General features: G+C 48.3%; 1 protein-coding gene across 1 annotated transcript in view; it reads left to right on the forward strand.

Moving 5' to 3' along the window:
- The first annotated feature begins 2,130 nt into the window (after positions 1–2,130).
- The window catches only part of CACNA1G (calcium voltage-gated channel subunit alpha1 G), a 199,046-nt gene continuing 181,964 nt past the window's right edge, over positions 2,131–19,212 (forward strand). Inside the window, exons 1-2 of the mRNA XM_075014142.1 lie at positions 2,131–2,252; positions 3,091–3,224. Of these exons, the coding sequence (XP_074870243.1) occupies positions 2,160–2,252; positions 3,091–3,224 (227 nt within the window). The 5' untranslated portion in view covers positions 2,131–2,159. The remainder of the gene's footprint in view (positions 2,253–3,090; positions 3,225–19,212) is intronic.

Raw genomic sequence — 19,212 nt, forward strand, 5'->3', positions numbered from 1 at the left:
GGAGAGAGATGTTTGTTATTTAGTGCCGTACTAAGGAACAGTTCTGGTCGGACCCCTCAAGAATGTGGCAAAGCCAAACAAAAGGCTGGGGGGCTGCCAAGCGGTGACAAGGGAAATGAGAGATCACGCAGTGTTCTGGTTGTAAGGTTAAGCCTATGCCTACACGAGGCAAAGTAGGTCAACCACAGATATGCACTTCTCGCTACGGCAATTGCGTCGCTAAAATCGACATATCTGTGGTTGGCTTGCTTGGCTGTCTCTACTGCAGAAGGTCGACGGGAGAGTTTCTCTCACTGACTTCCCTAACTCCTCATGTCTTGTGAGGAGTAGAGGGGTCAACTGTGACTTCTCAGATGATTTCACATGTCCATACTAACTGTGCAAAATCCAACCCTGGAAGATCAATCCCCTTTTCAGGGGTAGCATAGTCATAGCCTCAGTCAGGCTACGCTGTTTCCCTTGTAGCTGGGGACTGAGGCTTTAAAAGTGTCCTTCAAATGAAGCTGAAGCCAAACCCAAGGTGTTTTACTGCAAAGGCAGGTGAGCCTCGTATTAGGTTGAGCGGAAAAAGCTAAAGTGTATCCAGTTGGCCCCTTTTGAAAAGTCATTATGTCCAGAGCAGCTTTGAAATCGCTGGAAATGTCCACTAGAGGGACACAGAGAAATTCCTTTTGCTCAATACCAAGTTTGAAACTTCCTTATGTGGATTTGTTGTTGCAGCTGCCATTCGGTCGGGCTGTCCTGGAAAATAACTAACCACTTTCAGAATCTCTCCCAGTGCAGCTCAGGTATTTAAAACTCTTCTAAAATGTGGCAGACTGGTGAAGGGGGGAGCCTTGGTCATCTCCCACACTCTCCTTCTGGGCGGTTGATTGATGTTCCAGACCATGCTGATTTGGATTGGGAAAGAAAAGTGCAATCACTTATTTAATCTAGTGTCTTTCTGTGAAATGCTAGGAATGGCATCTCAGTGTGCACAGATGTTACTACAGTGGGATATGGCCAGTGTGAAAGACACTGTAGAAAACAGCATTCAATTGTGTTGTGATATGGTGGACTGCAAAATTTAAAAAGTGAATTACATAAACTTTGAGGAATGCACAAAGTATAGATTCTTCTAAAAGACCAGTTCGGTATGTAGGCCACAATGCAGCAAGCGCTCAAACAGGTACCTGACTTTGAAAGTGTGAGGCCACGCCTAAGTTACCCAGAAGATCAACCTGCTCAGGGCTGATCTCCCAGCGTTTCATTTCACATGCCTGGTAGAGATGCATGAAATCAACCTGTTGGCAGTTGACCACTGTATTCCTGGCTCTTGTGAGGAGTAAGGGAGGTCGAGGGGAGAAACTCCCCTCTTGACCTTCCTCAACGAGGACAGCCAGGTAAGTCAATTGCAGATAATTTGATTCTAGCTACGTGCTTGCCAGAGCTAGAACTGCATATCTGCAATTGACGTACCTGCCTAGTGTAGACCAAGCCTGAGCAGTCCCACTGACTGCAGTGGGGACGGTTCAGCTGCTTTAAGTTTGGCCCTTGCTTAAGTACCTTGTTGGCTCAGAGGCCGAGAGAAGAAGGTTTAAAGGAGGCCCAAGGAACAATCCTTTCCTGGTTGCCAATTGTGACGTTGAAATATCTGAAGAAATCACCCCCGTAGAATCCATGCCAGATTTCACAAAGACCTGATGCCTGTTAGAACAGCACCTCAGGAGTTTTGGGGAGTTCTGCAGGGAAGCGCAGCAAGTGTCCATGTGTTCAAGAGGACGGAGAGCTTTTTCCTTGTTGGTGACCCTCTCGTGAGAAGTCCTTAGTCTAATTTGAATGGCCTCCCCGCAGCCAGAAGTATTTGTGCAAACACAAAAATGTCCGGCATGGGTAACCGTGCCAGCCAGTCAGTTCAAGCAGAGATTCCAATTGGAAAGGGAAAGGCCATCGTTAAGGAGACCCGGCTTGCTGAGCTTCAGGCAGAAAATATCCTGCTTGTAATATCTCTGACCAATCTGCTCGTCCTCCCTCACTACCTGGGCACTCTGCCTTCTGTGCATATATCCGTGCGCAAATACGATGTGTCTAGTTCTAGTGGGCCCTTCCCAGCTGGTATCTTGAAAGGGCTGTTGGCTTCCTTAACGGACCTCCTGTGCACCTGGTTCGAGAGGCTCAGCATGCTGGTGATTCTCCTCAATTGTGTGACACTGGGCATGTTCCATCCCTGTGAAGACATGGCCTGTGATTCTCCACGCTGCAGGATTCTTCAGGTAAGGGCATGTTCTGAACCCCCTGGAAGGGTGGGGCAGTGGCTCCCAGGGCGTCCCTGTTGTTAGCACTCACAAATACCCATGGGACTTCAAAATGAGACTCCCAGTTTCCTGCTAAACCAGGACACAGAAAGAACCAGCACAGTCGCAATTGTCAGTACTCTCTCGCCACCATCCGCCTTGGGGTGGCTGAGCTCTTGCCTTCTCTTGGGGTTTCAACCACCAGTGGCCAACGCTTGATTTAACTGCACCCAGGCACACTCAGCGATAATAGCAAAGCCCCTATAAGCAGCACAGCGTAGCCCAGCTTCAAACCAATTGGGTTTTGTTTTTAAACCATCAGTTTGGCAGCTCAGACAGAGCCTTAAATGCTCTGTGATCCTCTCCCACTCCAAAGGTGGCTTCTTCCCAGTACAGTAGGATGGAGACACATTGTGGGAGGAGAAGGCAGGGGTGCTCTATGAGCTGTGTCTGATTGGAGACATGATTCCTCAGTGTCTGATCCAAACCCTACCGAGATGAAGGAAGAGGATCATTGAGTCTAGTGGCCTTTGGATCAGGTCCTGGGTACCTTTTACCAGCAAGGATGTGAGCATGATTTTTAAAGTTCCAGCAGCGGGACATTTCTAGAGAACACACAATGAGTTATTGTCCTCTCCAGCTAAAATAGCATCCTTGGGTCTCTTCCATCACAGGTTAGAGGATTGACATCTGACATAAAAGTGTCACCTTGGGCTGTGTTCTCTCACGGTTGGATCCACTCCCTTCTCTTGCCACTCTGCTTGCGGGTTTTTTGGTTTTTGGTTTTCTGACCGCCTGCTGCTGCTTTGTTTTGTAGAGCTTTGACGACTTCATCTTTGCTTTCTTTGCTGTGGAGATGATTGTGAAGATGATTGCCCTAGGGATTTTTGGGAAGAAGTGCTACCTGGGAGATACATGGAACCGCCTGGATTTTTTCATTGTCATAGCTGGGTAAGTCTGAAAAACAAAAGGGGGTGGGAGGTTTGGGCTTTTAGGTGTAGCCCTCCGGGACGGTTGGCTGAGGTGTTTTGCTAGCACAGCTCTGAGGACAAGGAAAACGCCAGCCACCCCCGGTTCATGAGAAGGCTCTTGTTGACTCTAACCATATGCTGGCATAATTGTAGTTATCAACCTCTCTCCCCAGTTGGCCAAGCATCCAAGAGGAGACTGCTGGGAAATTTAGATAGCACAAGAGGCTACATTTTCTTACCCTGCACCCGCCTGCTTTGAATGCTCACAGCCTTCCCTGGCAGCTCTGAGTTTACAGTCCACAGCAACAAAGAGAGAGAGAATGAGGGAACTTTACACAAACCGTTTTCCTTTGTTCTCCGCCAGCCCGTGTGCTTTCCATACCGTACGATCTCTCGCTCGGCAGCTCCAGGCGGTGTCAGCCGGCATTCGGCTCAACTATTTTTCTGGCTCCAGAAACATGGGTAGTTTGTGGCGTGCAGCTTGCCCAAATGGCTGAAGTTTCAGCAGCTCGTTTCCAGCAAGGCGCTGGTTCCAAGTGAAATAGTTCAGTGAAATGTGCGTGATTGCCTCTTTTTTGTTGTTGTGGAGGGAAAGCAACCAAGTTTGCCTTTCATGAGTGTTTGCCTTTCAGAGGCACCTGGTTTAAATTAAAGTCTCTTCTAGCACCCGAGAATCTCCTGGCTGTGGCTGGAAATCCACAAGAAAAATTCCTGGCCCACAGCCCGAGAGTTGAGTTGCCTTGACACATTAAGGGCTCCAAGGCCCTTGCTTCACCTCCCTACTCGTGCGGAGAGCCCGAGGACCTTTGGGAATGTGGCTATTTTTTTCCTTGTGTATATAACTGGAATTTCCTGGAATGGATTGGTGGATCCTAGAAATAAACCACAACTGCGTCATTTCCCAGGTTAGGCAGTCAGCAGCAGGCTTGTGGGTTACCCAGAGGTGTTTGCGTGTTTGTTCAGTTGGCTTACTGCGTTTGGTGCCTCTCTGCATGCTCAGCCTGCCGAGAGCACAGTCTTGCACATGTGAGGGCAGGAGGCTGGCAACGGCAGGGGGATGCTCAGTGGAAATGAGAAAGTGGCAAACCCACAATGGACGGCAGGAAATGCTTTTTTTGTGTAATGAGACGGTGGAACTCACTGCCACAGGAGGCTGTGGCTGCCAAAAACCTAGCAGGATTCCAGAAGGGATTGGCTACTGTTATGAGAACACAATATAAGCAAGTCACCAAGCTTAATGCTAGCAAACATTTTGGAAGAGACTTCAACTCTTATGCATAAGGGCTTTAGCTAGTCTATCAATGAAGGATCATGTGATTTCTTGCACTTTCCTCTGAAGAATCCAGCGCAGACCACTGTTATTGCTTTTAAAAGGGTGTGGCTGGATTGTAAATCGTTCCCTGGTTTAGCTGGGTTTACTGTCTAGTTAGGCCTTTATAAGTTGAAATTCTCAGCTCAAGGCTACCCTAACACCATGCTAGCCACAAGCAAAGGCTCCTCAGCTGGAGCCCTGCCCCATGGTAAACGGCAGAAAGTTCCCTGTATGGTTTGCTTTCCTCTGGAACGCTCTCCTCGGTCTGGGATTGTCGCCAGTTCCAGGCAGATTGCAGGTCCTCTCCGGCTGAGGGGCTGTTGGCGGAGGTGCTGAGGCAGCTGCAAGGGGGATTTCTGACGGGTGGGATGGCACAGGAAGAGTTTTTGGCACGCCTGGGTGTTGGTGGAATGATGGGGAAAGAAGGGAAAGGGCTGCGGCCCTTGCAGCTTTGCGATTTGTAACCTTCATGTTACTGTATGTTAGAGTACCCAGAGCCTTGGAGGGAGCACACTCCTGTGGGGAGTCTGATAGGCTGGAATTAAAATGGATAGCTGGCTGGCTGGCTGGCTGTTTGTCACAGAAGAGGCAGTGCAAGGAGTTTAGCTGTGATGCTACGGTACTTACACAGGTCCCCCTGGAGCGTCCAATGGCCACAGCGTAACCACAACAGTAAAGCTCCAGGGCTGTGGGAGGCCCTGGAGATCCTGAGGAAAGAGTCTGGTGTGAAGCGCAGTTTCACTCATAGACTTTTGTTTTGATTCATTTCAAGCTTTCTGCGCGAGAAGCCTGATCTAGGGGTTTGTCCCGGCTTGACAAAGCCCTGGCTGGGATGCTTTAGTGGGGGCTGATCCTGCTTTAAGCAGGGGGCTGGACTAGATGACCCCCTGAGGTCCCTTCCAGCGCTAGGATTCTAAGATTCTATGCAGCTGACTTCCCTGGCCACCCTCTCTGAAGAAGGTCAAGAAGAGTTTCTCCTGCTGATGTCCCTCATGTCCCACAAGGAGTACAGGGTTCGATGCCAACCCTTGATGGGTCAATTTCACGCATCCCTACCAGATGTGTGAAAACGAACCCCAGAACATTGACCCTGAATGGGTTGGTCTTCCAGGGCAGTGTCCACATAGCCTCAGTGGGGACCTTCAGGCACTAAGGTAGGCCACATAGTAGTCATAAGGTAGTGCCTCCAATTTTTCAAACTGAATATACAAATCATCTGCCCAACTCTCGCGTTTGGGCTCTCAGATTGCATTGGGCTTTCCCTGGAACGCAACCATAAGAAAAACCTGTTTCTTTCTCCTAGGCGCACAAATACATACCCACTTTGTACAGTTCCCAGAATGTTATCTGCCACACACACACACATCTGCTCTAAAGGATCTGCAGCTTCACAGTTTGACCGGCTGCCAGGCCTCCTGCCAGGTCAGCTTTGCCTCTTGCTGAATGATTTCTCTTTTCTGTATGTTCATGAACTGTTCCCATCTGGGTCCTGTCAAAACCAATTGAGCTGACAAAGGATCGAACTAACTTTAAATACAAAGCAGAAGATCTTTTTCCCAAAGAGGCTGGGCTTCTCCGCTGTTATTACTCACAGTCATTCCCCTCCACTTCTTTAGCACGCTTTCTGTCCTATGGGATCTTGTCCTACCACTCCGAAAAGTGTCTTCTCCTCCTCACTGCAGTACCACTCCTCAGAGCCCTCCCTCACCAGGGGCAGATTAAGAGCAAGTGGGGCCCTGGAACAATGCAGTGACATGCCTCCACCCACCCCAGGATATTAAACATCATTATTTATGCTTTAAAATATATTCTTGCTTATTATTACTCAGGATGCATGATAAAATTAAACGTAAATTAATTTTAAAATAAGAATGACATGACATTTCTTTTGTTCCATTAAAGCTAATTGTTTAAACAAAATGGAGTTATGGAGCCTTGGTGCCCTGGGGGCCCTTTTGCTCTTGTGTTAATTCACCACTGTCCTTCCCCTGTGCCCTATGGAACACCTTTGGGTGTGGACAACTGAAAATAGTTAAGGGGTATGATATTAGCACATGGCAGATGATAACAACAGGGCTAGTACAGAATCTCCTTACCTATGTAATTGGGCCCAGAACTGGGTAAGGAATGTATTATTAAATAAAACGCCTAAATGCAGAATGACTCCCACCAGTCACTATCTCAGCTAGACAGAGTCCTGAATTCCTGAATACAGCCAGGGGTGGTTGCATTTCCCACATGGGTCAAATTAGTGAAGTGAACACCCAGGCTGCAGCATGAACTGCAGAATATGGAAGCAATGAAAGATCTTCACTTGAAGCTTAGTTATCATGCTGCTTTTGGCTTTCCTTGTGGCTGCTGACAGAGCAGCTGCTTCTGATGAACTCTGAACCTGAACCTCTGCCAAGCGCTACCAGAGATGGAATGTGGAGGATTTCAGGACAGTGACGTCCTTGGAGCACATCATGGGGCACTTACAACCAGAAGTGTTTACAAGAGCTGGTGTAACCCACACACCTCTTGGGGGTGGCGTTCAGGCCAATCTACTTGCATTGAGACCACTTAGGGAGACATTAATGAGTCTGCTCTACTGCCTTAGCTATGGAGCATGTGGCTTTTAGCTCACGTGGTAGACGCTCATGCACTGAGCCCCAGGGGCCGTGGGTTTAATTCCACCCACCGATGAACAGAATTTAGCAGTGTTGTTCTGGCATTGGACCTGAGCTGCAAAATTCTACTCTAGATGTGGTACACTGCCTCTTGATTCAGTGGGGGAGTTGAACTCTAACTTGCTTAGGCCCCTTTGGAAACGTAGCCGTGGTCCTTTAGCTGGTTGCTGTGGCATGTCCGTTAACCTCTCACATGCCCTACCCACTAGAGGGGGCAAAGGCCCCCATCCTCCTAGTGCAAATCACAGAAGAACGGAAACTTTGTTTCCTCCAGTATTTTGGTTGACAAGTGCCTAGGTGCTACCTGGCAGCCATGAAATCACCCGGAAGCACAGTCTGGATGGTGAGGATTTGGTTTGTTGAGAGGATTCTTGTTGGGCTTGCTGACCTTCCTTCAGGAATTGAGGATGGGAAGCTGAAAGGCAACTCACTTAACTTAATAGATACTTGAAGTAAGTAATTTTCTTTCCCTTCTTCCTACTCCCTCCTTCTGTCCAAAGTAGCTGATTCATCAGTTTTCATTTCATTTTTCTCTATCTTTCTGTTAAATTCTCATCATGCCAGTTAACTTTTAAGGGAATTTCCAGGTCTGGAGAAGTGGGTCTGTCCCACAAAAGCTCATCACTGAATAAATCATTGTTAGTCTTTAAAGTGCTACAAGACTACCCTCTGGGTGAGGATATGGACTAACACGGCTCGCTGTCTCTGACTAGGCTCTTAGAAGACATTTAGGGGTAAATTACAGCTAGATAACAGCACAGAACATTGAGAGCCAGGCCTGGTGGCTCTAAACAGGCTTTATAGGACCACAGGAAACTTGGCCACACCCATGATAAGTGGTTGTCTGGCTAACAAAAATCATGCCAGATTACGGATGTTGCCTGACAAGACGGTTCCAGATTAGAGAGGTTCAACCTGCATAAATATGCATAACTCAGAAATACTTTGGACGAGATGCGCCTTGTGAGCTATCGTTTTTAATGTTATAACCTGCTGGATCTGTAAATCCTTTTGTTGTGCAGGCAACATTTGTGTAGTTGAAGTTATAAATAGCAACTGCATATTTGTATTTCAACTATTTATCTCTGTGAAGACCTGAACAGGAGGCGTGGCTACCTTATTGCGAGAGTGTGGCTTGGGAGCGGGTAGGAGTGCTTAGCCAACTTAATGGGTGTCAATGCACATCTGAGAAACTTGTCTTTGAACATGCAATCCAGCAAAGAGACAATGGCTGATTGCCTAAAAAGGACTTGGACAGGCGACCTGCTCATGTGACAGTCTCCATCTTGGAGTATACTGTTCCACAAAGGGTGCATCTACACTTGCATTCCTCTTTCGAAAGAGGCATGCAAATGAGGCATATTTAATGGGAAGAAGGAAATCCTTCGAAGATGGAGTTTACTTTCAAAAGAGCAGCGTCTACACTGGCTTTCTTCTTTTGAAATTAGAATATGTAAATGAGGTGCCAAATATGCACATTTATACCTCCTTTGCATTTTTGAAAGAGGAATGCAAGTGTAGACGCAGCTAAAGAGAACAATGGAATTCCATTGCAGGGAAAGAATATAAAGAGAACCCTGGGCTTCCTCCATCTTTGTCTACAGCCTGCCATGGAAATTGCCTGAAATACCCTAAGAGATACAGAGAACTTTACTGAAGACCCAGGTCAGCATAAGAGCATTACTGACTTGAATCAGTCTGAGTTAGTCTGTATCTTCAAAAACAAGAAGTCCTGTGGCACCTTACAGACTAACAGGTATTTTGGAGCACAAGCTTTCGTGGGCAAAGACCTGCTTTGGCAGATGCATGATAGTTATAGGAATTTGGCTTGGTTATAGGAATAAAGGGATTTCAAAGTATGTGGGGTCCTTTTGAAAAGGACCCTGTGTAGATGTGGCGTGTGTGATTGAAAGTGGTACTTTCAAAGTGCAGTGGCTGCCACTGTGCTAATGAGGTGCTGCATATTCATTGCAGTGCCTCATTAGTATCCCCCTTTTGAAAGCGGGAGCTAGTGTAGACATAGCCCTTCTGCATTCCCTTCAGATACCCAGCCCAGACTGCCCACTGCAGACATAGCAAAAAGCAGGGCTTCCAATCGTATTGCCTGCTTTTTGCTGTTACTTCACCAGCAACCAGTGCGTTTGTGCACTACAGGAGATGTTGTGCCCAGGGTAGTTTAGGAGGAGAGAGATTTGCTGGGGGAAACCAGCAACTTATACTTGGAGATTTGGTGCATTAATATCCATGGCTGAGGAAAATCCTCCAGTTTCGGATAAGGGGGGGCTCAGATGCCGTCTTTGTGCTCAGCTGTGCATTTCTTGTATCGTCAAAGATGTCTAAGAAACAAAGGCAAACTAGATGATCTGAAGCAGTCCATGAAAGTTGCCCAATCAAGGCAGCTTTTCCATGGAGTTTCTCAGAGTTTTGCTTGGTTTGCTACCGTTGTCATTCCAAAGAAGTCTCTTGTGTACCTTACTCAGGAATTTGCTGCCATCTCCTAGGAGGTCAGGAGCCACCAGCCAGGTTACCTATGAAAATCCTAGCATAAGTCTGCTTGCTGGTTTCACACTCATTATTTCAGGGCTTCCTATGACATTGGCCACTTCTATGGCATGCAATTAAGTACTTGTCAGTTGTGTTAAACTGCCTGGACTGATCCTGTGAGCTCATGAAGAATAAGTGATTTATTTGTGACAATGCAATACAATTAGTGCTAACTGTAGAGTGGAATGTCTGCAACACATCTCTGTAATTACAGGAAAGTTCACCAATGCTGAGATCTGAAAATGGGGCACTCTCAGCCTTTTGAAACACAGCTTCAGCTGTAGCTTACTGGGTGATAGGGAGAAATAAAAGCTGTTTTGATGAATCCCATAATTATGTTGCATTATTCGAAAGTGGAGGAGTCAGTGAGATGGTCACTCAAGGAGCACTCAGAGGTTAACGAGAGTTGCAGGACAGACCTTGTTTGTTGTCTAAAGATGATTTGCAGAGACTTCTGTCTCTATGGCTACGTCTGCACGTGAAGCCTACATCGAAGTAGCTATTTTGATGAATAACGTCTACACGTCCTCCAGGGCTGGCAACGTCGACGTTCAACATCGACGTCGCGCAGCACCACATCGAAATAGGCGCTGCGAGGGAACGTCTACACGCCAAAGTAGCACACATCGAAATAAGGGTGCCAGGCACAGCTGCAGACAGGGTCACAGGGCGCACTCAACAGCAAGGCGCTCCCTTAAAGGGCCCCTCCCAGACACAGTTGCACTAAACAACACAAGATCCACAGAGCCGACAACTGGTTGCAGACCCTGTGCCTGCAGCATGGATCCCCAGCTGCAACAGCAGCAGCCAGAAGCCCTGGGATAAGGGCTGCTGCACACAGTGACCATAGAGCCCCGCAGGGGCTGGAGAGAGAGCATCTCTCAACCCCTCAGCTGATGGCCGCCATGGCGGGCCCCACTATTTTGATGTTGCGCGACGCGGATTGGCTACACGTGCCCTACTTCGATGTTCAACTTCGAAGTAGGGCGCTATTCCCATCCCCTCATGGGGTTAGCGGCTTCGACGTCTCGCCGCCTAATGTCGATGTTAACATCAAAATAGCGCCCAACACGTGTAGCCGTGACAGGCGCTATTTTGAAGTTAGTGCTGCTACTTCGAAGTAGCGTGCACGTGTAGACACGGCTTATGAGGGCATGATCTTCAAGCACTGAGGATGAATATTTATTTATGTCCCCAAACGAGCAAAATTGTTTGCAGTTTAGTGGTGGCTGAGAAGAGCCAGTGAATTATGGTTGTGGGAGGAAGAGGTATTGTGACTTCCTGGCTCTTTGTTGACTCTGCCTGACATTGGGTCTTCTAAGCAGTGTTCCCTGTAGACTGAGCACATGGGCAGCTACCCAGGGGAGATTCAGGTGCCATCCAGCTGATTAGCAGAATGCCCACGGTCACCTACAGCCAGCCATGTGTTCATGGTGCATATCACAAAATCTATTCTGCACAAGGATGGTGAAAGCTAGAGGGAACACTGCTTCTAAGCAGCATCTTTTCTCCTGCCCCCCTCTCCTTGTCTGTCCATTCTCTTCATGCCTCACTGTGTGGTTCTCCTTGAATTAAGGGTCTCTTGTAGGGGAGATGGAGCTGTTCCTCAGCTGATGTCAATCATCATAGCACCACAGCCATGGTGTGCAGTGGCTGGGTGGAAGGGGTTGGGGAGCTCCAGGGGACACATTGGCCAGTGGAAGCTGTAATGAGGGGAGACTCACTGCCGTAGCGCTTGACTTTCAGCAGGGCGCCTTCACCTGGCTGGTGTGTCGTCTGTTGTCACTCTCCACTCTATGCACGCTGTGGTCTCTGGACCTGCATCGCTCTGGGGATCACAGCATCCTCTTCAGGACACTGTCCTCCAGCAGGGCCCACTACCTTCTCCCTTCCAGGGTAACAGCAGGCCTGCCTCCATACACCCACCACTGCGACCCACTGCAGCCTCAGTCTAGCTCCTCTCCTTAGGGGCAAGCTGCCATCTATAGAGGCCACTGTCCCGTGTAGCTAGGTGCAGTGCAAGCGGGCAGGGGAGAGACTCAGGACCACCCACTACTTTGAGTCCCACCAAGGGACCCTCTGCTGGCAGCCTTTTCTGGCCCTCCTCATCTCTTCCCTCGACTGCCTTACTCCCTGGGCCACTTGTCCATGACACCTTGCACCTTATACCAGGACAGAAGTCAGGCAGGTGTCAGGCTGGAGATGGTCTCTGCTCCTCTGAACCTGCCCAGCACTGCTCTCCCCAGTTGCTGCCTCTCTTGCTGGAAGCTGAAGCTGCCACACAGGAGCCAACTACCCCCTGCTCTGCTGAGCAGCAACTTATATACAGGGCTGCTCTAGCAAGCTGCCCTCTGATTGGCTCTGCTAGGAGCCCTTTCCTCATTGGCTGGGGTGCTGTGCAGGCTCCCTCCAGCCTGTATGAACCCCCTCCTTGCAGGAGTGGGACAATAGCCCCACTGTACTCCCTGTAAAATTTCAGCACCAGTTTGTGGCCTTCCAGTCACTTATAGAATCATAGAATCCTGGGGCTGGAAGGGACCTCAGGAGGTCATCTAGTCCAGCCCCCTCCCTAAAGCAGGATCAACCCCAACTAAGTCATCTCAGCCAGGACCTTGTCAAGCTGGGACTTAAAAACCTCTAGGGATGGAAAATTCACCACCTCCCCAGGCAACACATTCCTGTGCTTCACCACCCTCCTGGTGAAGTAGTTTTTCCTAATATCCAACCTACTCCTGTCCCTCTGTAGCTTCAGACCGTTGCTCCTTGTTCTGCCATCTGACACCACTGAGAACAGTTTCTCACCCTCCGCTTTAGAGCTCCCCTTCAGGAAGTTGAAGGCTGCTATTAAATCACCCCTCAGTCTTCTCTTCTGTAAACTGCACAAGCCCAAATCCCTCAACCTATCCTCATAGTTCATGTGCTCCAGCCCCCTAATAATTTTTGTTGCCTTCCTCTGAACCTGCTCCAGCACATCCACCTCCTTTGTATACTGGGGGGGCCCAAAACTGGACACAATATTCCAGATGTGGCCTCACCAGTGCCGAACAGAGGGGAACAACCACTTCTCTAGATCTGCTCCAAATGCTCTTCCTAGTGCACCCTAATATGCTGTTAGCCTTCTTGGCTACCAGGGTACAGTTTACTCATATCCATCCTGTCATCCACCATAACCCCTAGGTCCCTTTCCGTCGTACTGCTGCTGAGCCAGTTGGTTCCCAGACTATAACAATGCTTGGGAGTCTTCCGTCCCAAGTGCAGGACTCTACACTTCTCCTTGTTGAACCACATCAGATTTCTTTTGGCCCAGTCCTCCAATTTATCCACTTCCACTGCTTGCTCCCCTTCATGAACCCTGCTGACAGGAAGGCTGCTGCTGGGCCATGTCCCCCCTTTCCCTGTAATAGAGGGAGTGAAGTTCATAGTGAAACCAGGCTCAGGATTAACAGCCCTGGAAACTGATGCCTTCTCTATCTGCAGAGAACAGGGCTCCAGCGCTGGTGTATTTCCTAATCCACGCCCCACATGAACCAGGAAGGACCGTGATCAGTGAGGAGAGGATAGTTGAGTTTAAGGCCTGCTCGGCCCTTGGCCGCCCTTCTGCGACTTCTGTCTGAGGCAGCAGTGCCAGTCCAGTCAGCAATACACCAGACCTTGAGCCCTTTAAATCGCTGCCGGAGCTCTGGGGGTTGCATTGCTGGCTGCGCTGAGGGATGGCTGCCCCTCCTCCGCCCCTTTCATGCGAGGCCCTGCCCCTTCTGGGGGTGTGGTGCCACCCACCCCACACACACTTTGCTCAGGGGCTTGGTGTGTCTCTTGGCACCCCGGGCTCCAGGGAGTGTAGAATCCCAGCGTCTTCTCAACCCGCACACCCTGTCATCTTGGCCACTGGTAGTCTAAAAGCCTTTGAAACAGCAGCAGATCAGGCTAAAGTCATTCTCAGCTGAGCCAAACTTTCGCTTCTTGTCTCTGAAATGGGGTGAGTCAAAGCAAGGGGGCCTGCACCTCCAGCATCTCTCCTCACAGCCCCTTTTCCATTTCCCTTCTGGCTCCGTCCGGACTCAGACCCACCTTGGAATGGAATACAAAACGGTATAGCTAGTCTCTCCCCCCGGCCCTTAAAAATCCCCGTTTTATCTCAGCTTTTCGCCATCAGCCATAGCCGCTGCTGCTTTGACAGCTTCATTCATCAGCTGCCCCAGCTTGGATACCTGCTGCTGCTATTGAATGTTGAGGCTCTAACAGACAGCCGAGGCTTGGAGATCTTTGCACCTCTGGCGCTATTATTTCTTATTCAGTTGAACATGATTAAAATGAATGCCTTCTTAAATAAATAAATAACACTCAGGAGCGTCGCCTGCCTGGTGAAGCTTAAAGAGCCTTCAAGGAGCAGGAAGAAAATTCATTTTACTTTTCCGAGCCATTACACTGTCTCAATAATCTTCCCTTCTGTTCCATCCGGCACTGGTTAATATTACCCTGCACTGATTGTCAGTTTGCAAATAATGGGAGCCAAGGCACCTAGCTTCAGATGCCTTTTACTGTTTAATAAAGCTGGGTGAATCTATTATGAACAGAAAAATGCCGCTATACAGTATATCTTCATGGGCTTAGTTGAAAGATCCTCGAGTCAAAGCAGGGATCTAAGACTCAGGGCCTTGTCTTCAGTTCCTAGCTCTGCCACAGACTCCTGGTGTGACTTTGGGCAAAGCACCTGATCTCTGTGCCTGAGTTCTTGATCTGTAAAAGCCCTTCCCTGTTACCCCCTCGCTCCCAGAAGGGTGGGTTGCAAGGTGCTCAGGTATTATTGTGATCAGGCATCATTCTGAATGTCTGGATGGACAGAAGGCAGAGATGTGGCCTAACCAAACCTCCTCCTACAATCTGAGACACCCCAGCAGAGTTTGGGGAGTTCCTGTCTCTGTAATGGGGTGAATCGAAGTGAGCGGCCTTCCAGCCTCTCCAGGAACCAAGTCCCAAAATACTTAAAGTGTTATAAGTTAAAATCAGTACTCGGAGTGCAGCACAGAAACTTAGTGTGGAGAACTGGTGTAATGTGCTCTATGTGGAATGTGCAATTCGATAACTAGCAACTGAATCGTTCACCATGCTAGCTCCTGTTTTGCAGGTAGTCTTCAGGTGCTCTGTGGATCTTCTTAAACAGCAGGCATTTAGTAAAGGAAAATGCCACAGCTAGAGGCACTAACTGGCTTCCACCCAGCTCCAACTCCAGCTCTTGTCACCCTTATTAACCAGAGGCCACATCCTGGCTGCAATTCTACACAGCTCACAGACTTCTGCTGGCTGAATGGAATACTGCATGTAAACAAATCATAATATGTATGGTCTCACACAAAATACGGTATATCTTGAGGTGACAAGGGCATTTGTAACGACAAAAACGTAAACACACACCCTACAAACCTCAAAAGGTCCTGTCCCCCGGTGTTTGACCAGCATTGCTAAAAGGACCATACTGCAGCTGCACTTCCTAAACTCAGGAGTGAGAATAATTCCCCTAACAGACCCCAAACTCTCCACTGTCACCCCAAACCCTAGATTTGTTTGCATGAACCTCCCATTCCTGTGTTCAACCCACAATTCCTGCACTGCCTTGGAATCATGGCGCTGCTGTGGTACTGGCAATTTCACAGTTCTTTTATGCGTAGAACCAAGTGCCAGGGCTTCAGCTGGAACTTTCTGTGACTTTGGTAGCTACTTTATCAATACTGGGGGCATCTGGCCCTCCTCCATATCCACTGCTTTTCATCTCTCTCTCCTGGAGCAGGGCTGCATCAACACAAGTTGTTCTCAAGTCCAACCGCTCTGATGTGCGTTTACAAACAATTTTGATATTTTAAAACTCTGTGTGTCACTTCTTGGGTCTCTTCTTGGTTTTATATTTACTCTTTTTACTTTTTGAAGTCATTTTCCTCAGTTTCTTCTTGCAAGCAGCAGAGATGGAGGGATGTAGGAGGGATTGGGTGCAGAATGGAAGCCTATAAAAGACTAGGAATGATCAGAAATGCTTGTGTTGCAGATTCATTGGCATATATGTCTATTGTGTAAAGACTTGCTGGGTGGGAATAGACCACCTGGCCTCAGTAACAGCAACTGGAAATGATCTGCGCTAACTGGAGAAACGATTTACGGTGAATGGGATGCGATTCAATAAGGACAAAGGCAAAGTACTCCACTGAGGAAGGAACAATCAGTTTGCATACATGCATGACTAGGACTGAGCAGAGGGATCTGGGGAGTTACATAGTGGATTAGAATTTAAATATGAGTCCACAGTGTAACACGGTTGCAAAAAAATGTAAACATTGTTCCAGGATATATTAGGAGTGTTGTGAGCAAGACCCGAGAAGTAATTCTGCCACTCTGCTCTGTGCTGATTAGGTCTCCGCTGGAGTATTGTATCCAGCTGTAGGTGTACATTTCAGCATTTCAGGGAAGATGTGGAAAAATTGTAGAAAGTCCATAAAAGAACAACAAAAAACAATCAAAGGTGTAAAAAAACGTGCCCTATGAGGGAAGAGTTGGGGGGAAAAAAATCCCCTGTGTTTATTTAGCCTGGAGAAGAGGGGACATAATGACAGTTTTCAAGCAGAAAAAAAGGGCCGTGTCTACACGTGCCCCAGACTTCGAAATGGCCATGCAAATGGCCATTTCGAAGTTTACTAATGAAGCGCTGAAATGCATATTCAGCGCTTCATTAGCATGCGGGCTGCCGCGGCGCTTCGAAACTGACGTGCCTTGCCGCCGCACGGCGCGTCCAGACAGGGCTCCTTTTCGAAAGGACGCCGCCTACTTCGAAGTCCCCTTATTCCCATGGGGAATAAGGGGACTTCGAAGTAGGCGGCATCCTTTCGCGGCGGCAAGGCGCATCAGTTTCGAAGCGCCGCAGCAGCCCGCATGCTAATGAAGTGCTGAATATGCATTTCAGCGCTTCATTAGTAAACTTCGAAATGGCCATTTGCATGGCCATTTCGAAGTTTGGGGCACGTGTAGACGTAGCCAAGGAGAGTAAAAAAGAGTTGTTACAAAGAGGAGAGAGAGGAACTGTTCTTTAACTTTTGAGAACAGGACAGGAAACAAAGGGTTTAAATTGCAGCAAGCATAGGTTAGGTTGGACATTAGGGCTGCGTCTACACGTGCACGCTACTTCGAAGTAGCGGCAGTAACTTCGAAATAGCGCCCGTCACGTCTACACGTGTTGGGCGCTATTTCGAAGTTGAAATCGACGTTAGGCGGCGAGACGTCGAAGTCGCTAACCCCATGAGCGGATGGGAATAGCGCCCTACTTCGACGTTCAACATCGAAGTAGGGACGTGTAGACGATCCGCGTCCCGCAACATCGAAATAGCGGGGTCCTCCATGGCGGCCATCAGCTGGGGGGTTGAGAGATACTCTCTCTCCAGCCCTTGCGGGGCTCTGTGGTCACCGTGGGCAGCAGCCCTTAGCCCAGGGCTTCTGGCTGCTGCTGCTGCAGCTGGGGGTCCGTGCTGCATATACAGGGTCTGCAACTAGTTGTTGGCTCTGTGTATCTTGCACTGTTTAATGAAAGTGTGTCTGGGAGGGGCCCTTTAAGGGAGCGACTTGCTGTTGAGTCCGCCCCGTGACCCTGTCTGCAGCTGTGCCTGGCTCCCTTATTTCGATGTGTGCTACTTTGGCGTGTAGACGTTCCCTCGCTGTGCCTATTTCGATGTTGGGCTGAGCAACGTCGAAGTTGAACATCGACGTTGCCAGCCCTGGAGGACGTGTAGACGTTATTCATCGAAATAGCCTATTTCGATGTCGCAACATCGAAATAAGCTATTTCGACGTTGGGTGCACGTGTAGACGTAGCCTAGGAGAAACATCCAAACTGTCAGGATTGTTAAACACTAGAATAAAGTTGCCTGGGGCAATGGTGGACTCTCCATTGTGGGAGATTTTTAAGAGCAGGTTAGACAAACACCTGTCGGGAATGGTTCAGATTTAGATAATACTTAGTCCTGGCATGAGTACAGGAGACTGAACCAGATGACCTCTGTCCCACCCAGTCCTATGAGTCCATGAAACCCCTTTCCAGAGTTGCCTCCTCGATCAAATCTCTTGGAAGTGTTCTGCTTACAGACAATTCTGCCACATGACTGTGTTTGCATTTGTTGTTACTCCTATTTTTTTAAAAATAAAATGACTCTAGCATACTCAATGTGACTATTTTTAAAGTTTTTATTAAAATTTTATCTGTTCGTCAGGATAGATGAACCAGGGCCAAAATACTGAATCCAAAAAAATCTAAATATAGATGATGTGATGAGTGGGACCTTGTTCTGAGTTATGCTGTTAGCCCATGTCAATACACATCAAGCAAAATCAGTACATTTTTAATCTGGAGTTATATGTTTTAATCCTGCAAAAACATAGACAGGTGGTTAGGGAGTTTTGCCACAATTTTCAATGGAATCAGGATTTCACCTAATGAGCACAATCTGCTAACATCAATGGATGAACTCTTTGCAGGATTGGGATCAAATACTGCTACCCAGCCCATCTCTCCTTTCATGGCGACTGATGTGTTTTTCCTATGAAGATTCCTCTGAAGTTGGATGATGAGAATAAACCAGTATTGCTTTCCAGCTGTCTGCTCTAGGGCTGTGCAGCTCTCTTTGGGATGCAAACAATGAGCTCAGAGCAAAATAAAAAGCTGAATTAAACAACAGCAACAACAACAAGAAGTCAAACTGTGTCTTGATCTTTGAGCTGGGGGAAAAATTTTCAAAATGGAAAATCTGAAGCCTGAACTGACCTGACACAATTCCTTTAAAAAGTCTTTGCTTACAGATTTCTGCCTTCCTCTCCACAAAAAGAGACAGTACTGATGGTGACTGTGAGAGGAAGGCATGACCATTCAGGGGCTAAACAAGGCCATTTTGCCCAATTAGCCCGGCCCCATTTCACCTGCAGCCAATGCCTAGCCTGCAGGGAGAATAAAAAGAGGCAACTTAGCTCAGTTAGGGGCTGACCAGTGAAGAGGCAGGAGCTGGTTCTGCTGCCTGCTGGGTTGACTGCAAGGAGGATGCAAGACTCCAAACTCTCCCCTGGGTGCAAAGGGAGAGAACCAGAAGGAAAACCCCACTGAGGATGGGACAGTGGAGACACACCCCAAACTGAAGGAACAAGCTCTCCTACTCAGCTGGAAGACCTACCCCCCACCCCTGGGCTTCCAGTTAACATTGGCACCTAACCCCAAGGATACCCTACTGCCCATGGTACCCTGCCACAGTGGTGTCATAATCATTCCCACAGCAAGCCCTGAGAGGGAGTGTGGGCTACAGGGACAAGTCAGGAACCTCCAAGATCTAGTTCCAATTCTGCCACTCCTGTCTTGGGAAAAGTCACTTAACCTTTTTGTGCCTCACTGCCTCCAGCAATAGAATGGGGATAATACATCATTA

This window comes from Carettochelys insculpta, chromosome 20 (assembly GCF_033958435.1).
Source record: "Carettochelys insculpta isolate YL-2023 chromosome 20, ASM3395843v1, whole genome shotgun sequence".
NCBI classification, from domain to species: domain Eukaryota; kingdom Metazoa; phylum Chordata; order Testudines; family Carettochelyidae; genus Carettochelys; species Carettochelys insculpta.